This window comes from Falco naumanni, chromosome 10 (genome assembly GCF_017639655.2).
Source record: "Falco naumanni isolate bFalNau1 chromosome 10, bFalNau1.pat, whole genome shotgun sequence".
Taxonomy (NCBI): domain Eukaryota; kingdom Metazoa; phylum Chordata; class Aves; order Falconiformes; family Falconidae; genus Falco; species Falco naumanni.
In genome coordinates this window covers 10,724,995-10,734,332 of record NC_054063.1, presented here as the reverse complement: position 1 = coordinate 10,734,332, position 9,338 = coordinate 10,724,995, and the positions used below count along the sequence as shown (strand labels likewise).

Sequence of the window (9,338 nt, the reverse complement as noted above, 5' to 3'; positions counted from 1 at the left end):
CCTAACACATGGTTTCCTAGCAAATACAATGTTAGCATAGCCACATTTCCATTTCCAGACAAGACATTCAGTCATGGAAATTATGAAAAAAGACAAATAAAAATTGCCTCAAATCCAATAGACATGTAAGTTAATGACAATTAATTTTTAAGTCATCCTAAGTAAAATTATTATTCTGAAAGAAGATACCCATCAAGGACTCCATTAAATTGACAGAACTATGTTAAGGATATTGATTTTAGCTGGAAAAGTACTTGTAAGAGAAGAAGGGGAGTAGAAAGATTTTTTTTGTAAATAATTTTATCTATGGTTTTCAGTCCTACTCTAAATAGGCTGAATGCTGGATTTGAGAACAATTGCTTTAGACTGTTTTACAGTAACAGCTGTGATTGTTAAAATAGCTACAAACATTATGCATTAGATCTTCCTGTGAAAGAATGACCAGGGATCCACTGACTTTGAATCTTTGCTGATTTACACCAAGTACACACTGGACAGTGTTGGTCACATGGGAAAGGAGATGGGAGGAGAAAGGAGGGAAAATAAATTATTTTTATTTGCATTTAATAAAATTTGGCCTACAGGCTTTATGTGACTCAGTACGGAACATCTGGAATTGATCATAGGATCACAAACTGGAAAACAGTCATCTGGCTTCTAGAAATAAACACATTCAGTTCCTCTTCCAGAACTTTATTTTTTTAATGATAAACTGCAACAGCCATTTTAAGTCTTTTTAATACTTGTAGCCACAGTATTTTTAACTTTTTAGTACATTTCAGTACTACTTTTTCACATCGCAGCATCAGACAACTGTTAAATTTCATTTAAGCCTGGACTGGCAGTAGCATTTGGGATTGTCCTCCACACACACTCACACACAATTAACTCACTACTATTTTGCTTCAAAATTTATGAAACAATGGTAGTCTTGCAACTTCAATTTTTATTAGTTCCATTCCTCACAAGCATCATGGGAGCAGCACAATATATAATGCAAGATGCAGCACTGATGAACTACATTGACCGGCGTTTCCTATCTTTAGAGGTATGTGCTAGCTGTATCATTCTGTAATACTGCCTAACTGCAAAGAGGTTTGAAAATGCACAATTTTTTTTCTGTGTATGTGAATACAGAACAGCTTGTATGATAAACAACATCAGGAAGATAAATATTGAGCTTCTTCAAATAAATAAGTAGAACTGTAGCTAAACCTTTAACTGTAATGATTCCTAATTGCCATATCGTTATTTATTGCAGGATAGAATTTCATAATATTTTTATTCTGTTATCACTTGTATTTTTTATGACATCAGTAAATTTAGCTAAATATGCACATGTTTATAAGACTGTTGCAGTCCATCTTAGGGAGTAGTATAACCATATTGCCACCAGTAGAAGTATTAACAAGGAAATAGAAATTTATCAGGTATTTTTCCTATATAGAGATGAATCTACCTGGAAAAGTAGTTTAAGACACCTTTGTGTAAATAGCAGTGTATCTGCATTTTAACTAGGAGTTGAAATAACCCCATTACAGTATCTGTTTTCAATTAATTGTATAAAAGTACCAATACCTGCTTCTTTTTCTGCAGTAAAAAACAATGCAAATACCTTTTCAGTATTGATATGCTGTAATCATATATAGTATATCTTAAATCATCAATATATCCTTGGCTCGTGACTTGCATTGGCTGACTTTCAGAGAAGTTTAACTTGCTTGATCTTGCATTCCCTTTTTGTATGAAACTCTCACTTGTTCACAACACAGAAAGAACTGAAGGATTAGTCTCGTGTTCTGTTCCCATTGTGTAGACCGAGATTTAAATTTTCTTAGCCTTATAGGAAAAAGTTCACATGGTAATTTCCATTTATCTGGCACCCATTAGAAAAGATGCAATTCCACCTGTGACACTTGGTGTAAGGGGCACTAAACAAACAACAGGGAAAAGGGTGAGGCAGATACTGAAAAGAACACTTGAAAACACTTAAAATAAAGGTTTTATAGAAAGTAATTACACAGCTTCCTGGGGACTTAAGGTCACATATAAATTGGCGGGGAAGGCCACACATAAAAACCTTGCAAAACAAACCAACAAACCTCCACCATCAAGTTTACATGGAACACATGCATACTGCACTAATTATTCAGTAAACTCAGGCACCCCCTAGTCAAACACCACCTTAAAATAAAACACCTTTAATCTATGCTCAAAGCACCAAATCAGAACACCCAATCTAGCAGTTGATAGATCACAATTGTGTGTTTGGGCTTAAATATTGGCTTGGTTTCCTCATCCTACCAAAGCAGCAGTTGGGTTTCTTTGTATGATCTTTACAGAAATGGCTGCATTACACATAGAAATTGCTTTTCTCACCTTTAAAAGAGTTAATAATTTGAATCTAGGTATAAAGAAACATCTATTTGTTTGTTGGGTTTGTTTTTTTTTTAATACAGCCAACAATTTGACCGAAAAACCACCTTCTCAAACACAGGATATCAGTATTTCCATTATTCATTTTAAATGGATAAAAAATAGCCACACTAGATACTGTCTTGGTCAGAAGAGGTGTATTTATGTGAAATGTTCACATTTGTAGATTTCCTGCAGAAAACATTTTGAGACAGCTTTACCAATGATCCTACAGGAGGAGTTCTGAAAGGTTTCTGGAAAACAAGTAATCAGAGATCACGTGCCCTTAAGTATCTCTGGCTGCTTCCACCAGAGCACTTTCCCCTCTTTAGGAGCAAAACAAAGCATCTGGTTGTCAGTAATTACATCAAGAAAAAAAATCGTGTATTTTTGTCCAGAACTGTGAATGCTAGTGCCAGTCTCATATGTCCTCTTCACATAGATATACAGCAACAGATTATCAGTCTAAAACAGATGGGGGGCAGGGGGACCAGGAAGGAGAGAACAGCACAGTTTAAGGTAATCGTGAATGAGCTTGTAATCTATACAGAATATACACATATATCCCTGTATTTTCTTCCTGTGTTCTAACTCAAGAAGAGGCTGGAAAAATGCAACCAAGACATACTGGAATACGTGGAAGAATTCCGAGACTTTTCAAAGATGGCACTGTCACGCCTGGCAGGACTGAACAATTATAAGGCTGAGATTAAAAGTGAAGTAGAGAATTTGCTAAGAAGAATTGAACGAGCACAAAGGGACATTGACTATTTTGGATCTGTCACAGATTCTAATACATGTGTAGAAGTACATGAAGACCTGGTGAAACAGCAGCTATTTGAAGAAGCAGAAGAAAAAAAGAAACTTAAACTCATGCTTAATGCAAGTAAGAACAGTTTACTTTTCAGAACTTTGATGTGAACAAGCCATCCCCTAGCCAATGCATGCATGCTGACATAGGGATAACAGATTTTCACAAGTTATGTGAATGCCACAGATAATTGCATGTTTTGGCTGTGTAAATACCAGACTTACAAAAACCAAACCAAACCAAAAAAACCTACAAAACAGGTATAGGAGAGGAAGGGAAGAAAGTATAATGCAAACATTTATTTTGCAGAAACTCTATTGCCTATCAAATTGATTCTTTGGAAGCTGCTTATTATTGTAATATAAAAAGCCTCTGAAGGTGTGCTCTTCCAAAGTCCCAGAAAAAATGTCAGTGCATTTCTGAGTATTGCAGCTGTAACAAGGAATTAATGGTGGTCTTTGTTTTTTGCAGTGGGCAAGGGTCAAAACCTCAACTCAAAAGTGAACTCAGGAGTTAATAAAAGTCTTAATTCATTCCTACAATTTGCATCTGTTTTGCTGTCCTCCTCTGTTTTTCTTTCTCTCCCTCTCCCCTCCATGTACTTTGTCAAGGGAGCATATTGGCTTAGCTGCAAGCAAATCTCAGATCTGATTTGAAAATTACATGTTAAGGTACCTAGTATGAAGGATATATACACAATCTATACTTTTTTAAAACAACTTAAGTTTTGCAAGTATCTTTCTTAAGGTAAAGCTGAGTTATAGATGTAAATTACATATTGCAGATATATTTGAAATAACGTGGTTCCTTTTCATTCAAAATTAGTAAGAAATGAAAACTAAACAATAAGAAATATAAACTGACATTTTTTTAAAAGCCAGGTGAAAGATCTTTAGCATCATCAATTACACAATTCCACTAACTTCAACAGAATTAGACTGATTTAATTTTACAAATAAGTTTGCAATTAGTTCCTTGAACTTTTCCAGCAAGAGTATTAAGGCAGATGGTAACAGAAGCAATCACCTATTCTGTTTCTAAACTCTAATCCTACACCACCATCTCTGAATATCAAGATTTCTTTTTCTTCATACATAGATTTTTTAAACGTTAGGCATTTTTTTCTGAGAGGCAGAAAAATTCAAAGATTTTTAAACTGACTGTGGTAAGGACAGAGTTTCTCAGAGTTTCAGAGGGGAAAAAATTACTTTCCATTTTCCCTTGTTGGGAATTATTACTTCAAATTTTATTGCAGCAGTTTGTAACAACCTCACTTCAGTCAATACTAGTCAGATACTTTTCCCATTGAAGTTGATAGCAAAACTAATCCCTGTGTAGATTTTACAACACTTTGAAAAGATAGCAAGACCCTCAACTCTAGCAAATAGCAGCTCTGCTTCTATGCTATCATATGTTAACCAGAAGTTATGATTATATTGGCTGAGTCAATCCGAAACTCTAGCAAAAAAATGCTTTTTTTTAAATCCAGCTTTGTTACTGGTTTTGGTTCAAGTTCACAAAGACTTGAAAAAAACAAGTAGAATCACCTTTTTTACATGCAGTAAATGATAGAATCATAGAATCATTTAGGCTTGAAAAGACCTTTAAACTAGATCATCAAGTCCAACCTTTAACCCAGGATTGCCAAGTCCATCACTATACCGTGACCCTAAGCATCACATCTACATTTTTTTTAAACACCTCCAGGGATAGTAATTTAAACACCTCCCTGGGCAGCCTATTCCAATGCTTGATACCTCGTCTTACTTTGGTGGGAAACAGGAAATTATCTTTGCATATATTGGGGTATGATAAGAAACAGTGGGCTTTGAAGGTATCATTGTGGAGAATGTGGAAAAATTTTGGTAAACTTTTTGCTCACTGTGAATGTCTCAGTTTCTCAGTCTTCCTTCAAACTGTTATGAAAACCCAAGAGAGTTAAAAATCTTCTCTCAAGAAGAAAGATGCTATTCATAGATTTCAGATAGTAACCTAGTTATTTCTACTGCAGAGCAAGATGTTGCTAAGGCTGGCTAGCTATTTTGATTCAAAGGTTTTAAGTTTTTAGAATCTATCTAATCAACAATCATTATTTTTGGGAAAGCTATTGTGCTTGCTCAGGGAAGGTGCATCCAGAATGAGGACTTCTAAGAAAAAAATCCATGCTGTAGCAGCACTATCTAAATGCTTTGGTTAGAGGGTATCAGTACACAGAAATGACATAAAAGTTGCTTTCTACAGGCAACTGGAAACTTGCCACTGACTTCAATAGGTTCATATCAGGCCAAATAGGGAGGCTGGTTTTGCTTTCTCCATTTCATCTACTGCCAGAACTTCCTGCCTTAGGGCTTTGTTTGTTCTGTTTACTAAAATGGCTCCACTTCACTGAAGGCAATTCTTTAAGTTTCAAATAGTGTCTGTTGTAATTTATGAGTGCCTTTGGTAATCAAGCTTGATAATATGCTTTGCAGTAGTTTCCCCTGGAAAGGATGGTACTTGATAGAGATCTTGGCATCTAAATGCCTGATTCTTCACAAACTTGGTGCTTTTTGGTCTTAACCATCTGTGCAAAGTGCATACAATATGAATTTAAGCCAAAAGTATAACTCGCTCTCCGCTGGTGCCAGTTTTATCCCTACAGTGAAGTGAATAACCAGGTAATTTCACCAGCCATGCTTCTAGCATAAGAATTGATAACACAGACATCATACCAGTTCATTAAAAGACCACTTTAATGTATGGGCATTCCTGATTCTGTGATCTATATATTTGTTCTTTGTGCTGCAGGTATTGGGAAGGGGAATGGGAAGATAACTCAGTGTTTTGGCTTTCTATTATGATGTTCTAATTTTATTAATCTTCTTATTACAAATGCAAATAAAAAGAGGCTAACAGAGGATAAAAGAATTTCTGAAACAAAAATACTATACACATGGCATATAAGGAAAATGGATATTAATTTGTATGACTTAAATAAGAAATAAATTTGGTTGTTTTATTGTGCTGGTCTAAAACAGAAGCCACTTCTCTGAAGTAAAAACTACAACCCTGTAAAAGAACTGACAAGAACAACCACAGAATCTCTAACTGTGCTCTTGCTCTCCTCTCAGGTACACAAACAGAATCCCTTTTGGGTAACACTGGCCTAATAGAGCAGAAAAGAACACACTATGTGTAACTGAAGATACTTAGTTTCCTTAGCAGGAGATGCTGGATATATCATATAAAATTAGATTCAACACTACTTACCATAGCCATGCTGCTGACACCTTTACTGATACATTGACCCTGGCCTTATAGTTGGATTAAAAGGAAACTAAGTAATTAAAAAAAAAAAAAAGAAAATTAAAACTTTCACAGATATTCTAATTAATTTTTTTTCTTCGGGTGTTTTCTTGCAGGTTGTGACCACATGCTTGCAGGTATTAAGTCCCTAAAGATAGTTAAGAAGACTGGAGATAAGCATGGCTCTTGGATGAAAGATCCTGGCAAAAAGCATACAAAGATTTATTTATTAAATGGTTCTGTAAATAATGTTATTTTTGAATTTGCAAATATCATGACATTCATGGAAAGCAATCACACACTAAAAGCTCGCAAAGTCACCTTGCCATTTCCTTGGGAAGGAACTGGCCACATCATATATCAGGGTTTCCTGTTCTATCACAGATATGGCTCCTTAAATGAGATAATTAAATTCAATATTCAGAAAAGAAATATAATTGACAAAATGCTGCTGCCAGGGGCTGGAAGGATTCCTGCCTATCAGCTTTCTCCATCTACAAAAATAGATCTTGCCATTGATGAGCAAGGGCTCTGGGCAATCCATGCAGAACCAGAGACTGGAGGAAACATCGTAATTACTAAAATCAACCACATAACCATGGCGGTAGAGCACACTTGGGACACATCATGCAACAGCAAGGATGCTGAAGCAGCTTTCATGGCATGCAACACACTCTATGTTGTCTACAACTATCCTAGTGGAGGCACTTCTCGTATTCAATGTGTTTATGATGTTTTCGGTGCTGTAAATACTCATGAAATCCCAGTATTGCATTTTCCAAAACGTCAGGGTAGCCATTCCACTATACATTACAATCCTAAAGAAAAGCAACTCTTTGCTTGGGGTGATGGATCCCAGATCATTTACAAGCTACACACAAAGCAGAAAGTTTAGCAGCTTTTCAAATACATTTAAAAGCTAGTAGTAAAATGTCAATATGATCATTGAAGTGTATTAAAATTACATTATTCCCATCTGTTACAACTTTCATCTATTTTACATAAATTTAGGCTTACACACCCCAGTGATCTTAAACTAATGTCCAATTAAGAATATGTAAAGACTCCATTAATATGAATTACATGATGACTAAATACCACATGTGTACACCCACACACACACAAACACAAATTAGTCTTAAAGATTAAGGTGAATTAAAAAAAAAAAAATATCCATCTTTGACGTTCTCTTTCTATCAAAACTATGTATTCTGCTTCAGTGCCATGGAAATCAAATCAGAAGTCCTTACTGTCCAATACACATCATCTGACAACCTTCACTACGCTGAAGCTCACTGTAGGAAGCCTTCTTGTAAGCACTATAGAATCACATACCTCCAGAGAAATTATCTATAAAGTTTTAACAGGAGAGATTTATCATATCACAAAACATGAGTATACATCCTCACAAACATGGTTTATTTTTAACATACACTTCTTATACATTACATCAAGGCTATTCCTAATCAATGAACTTCTAGAGTGTTTCCATGAAATTTCTGCATTTTTGTTATCCATATAGCTGTACAGTCCAATTTTGATCCTGCCAATACACTAGCTGCAGCTAAATATTCAATTTCATCAGCTTCAATTTGCCACTTTTCAATTTTCTCAGTGTATCACTGCTTGTGTGTCAGAATAAATGTTCCTAGATGATCTGTTCTGTAACATACACTATTTTTGAATGTTTTACATACCACTCTGTTTCCTTTCTTATTAGTCTTCTTTCAGTATCTAGTTGTGAGGCATTTTCTCAATACTTCAAATCATTTCTATTGCTCATAGTGGGTTCTTTCTCATACTGTCCTCCAACTCCAGCAAAATACTTGTACAGAAAAGGTAGCCCTGATGAGCACAATAGTATAAACGAGGGCATGCCACTGGTCAGTCCTGGTTTTGAGAGTACGACATAAACTCCAATACAAAAGTATTTTTGTTTCAAAAGTATTTTAAAAATCCAAACAAACTCTAGACAATTTTACTTGTGAAATAAAGGTACTGGCTGTAGTTATTGGATTTTAATGACAGCTGTATTTCAGTTCAATAACAACAACAACCACCCCAATAAAAAATGGTGCTTGAAAAGCAGTCCTCGGCTGATTTTACAGAAAGCTCATTTTGTTCTTTACACTGAAAGAGCTGTTGTTCTGTTTAAAAATAGCTTCAACAGAACAGCCAAACATCAGGGAATGATTTCAAAAAGGAGTTCCAGTAAACAACTAAGAGTGTATGGACTACTGAGTTGCAACAGTGCTACTCTGCTTTTAGGAAAAGAAACTACATTGTTCTAAGCAGCCTTAATGACTATAGCACTTAATTCTGTGTTACAGAAGCCATAGGAAGCACAGTTAAAGACATCCACAGGCTGAAAGTAAGGTGGGCTGGCACTAAATTCCTGTGTGACCATGGGTCTAAAGGCACATTCAGCTATTTGGCCTTTTATTCCTCATGTGTAAAATTACAAACACAGAAATACAAAATGGTATTAGTCACCTTTGGAATGCTTTGAGATCTTTTACTGCAAAAGAATGTGTAGTTTTATTTACTTAAGAAATAAAGGCTTTTGATGTAAATATGGGTTGAGTCTGCTCTTTAGAAAAGGCATTCTTGCAATATGCTACAGGCCACACTATTACACAACAGAGAAAGCCCATGTTATTCTGTACAGAGATTTCAATGAGCAATCCTCAAAAGTTCAGGCAGGGTCCTCTCTGAACCTTGCTGCTCTGGAAATCCAAACTTCATATTTAATTAAAGGTACTGCCTAGTTTTGATAAAAGGAGGAGTGTTTGTATAGATGAACTTGACTAGATTATTTCATATTGTA

The 9,338-nt window shown here is 35.4% G+C and overlaps 1 protein-coding gene across 1 annotated transcript; it reads left to right on the top strand.

Annotated features, from left to right (window-relative positions):
• Nucleotides 1–762: 762 nt before the first annotated feature.
• On the top strand, nucleotides 763–9,066 carry OLFML1 (olfactomedin like 1). Its single transcript, XM_040608763.1, has 3 exons — nucleotides 763–1,048; nucleotides 3,013–3,301; nucleotides 6,628–9,066. Exons 1-3 carry the CDS (start codon nucleotides 923–925, stop codon nucleotides 7,404–7,406), a joined length of 1,194 nt encoding a protein of 397 aa, XP_040464697.1. The 5' UTR covers nucleotides 763–922; the 3' UTR covers nucleotides 7,407–9,066.
• Nucleotides 9,067–9,338: the final 272 nt, after the last annotated feature.

Excerpts from the sequence above, each read along its gene's own strand:
- OLFML1 (XM_040608763.1), top strand. The coding sequence starts at position 923 with ATGGTAGTCTTGCAACTTCAATTTTTATTAGTTCCATTCCTCACAAGC. Across the intron at positions 1,049-3,012 it reads GGCGTTTCCTATCTTTAGAG|AAGAGGCTGGAAAAATGCAA; the intron begins GTATGTGCTAGC and ends TTCTAACTCAAG. Across the intron at positions 3,302-6,627 it reads TAAACTCATGCTTAATGCAA|GTTGTGACCACATGCTTGCA; the intron begins GTAAGAACAGTT and ends GTTTTCTTGCAG.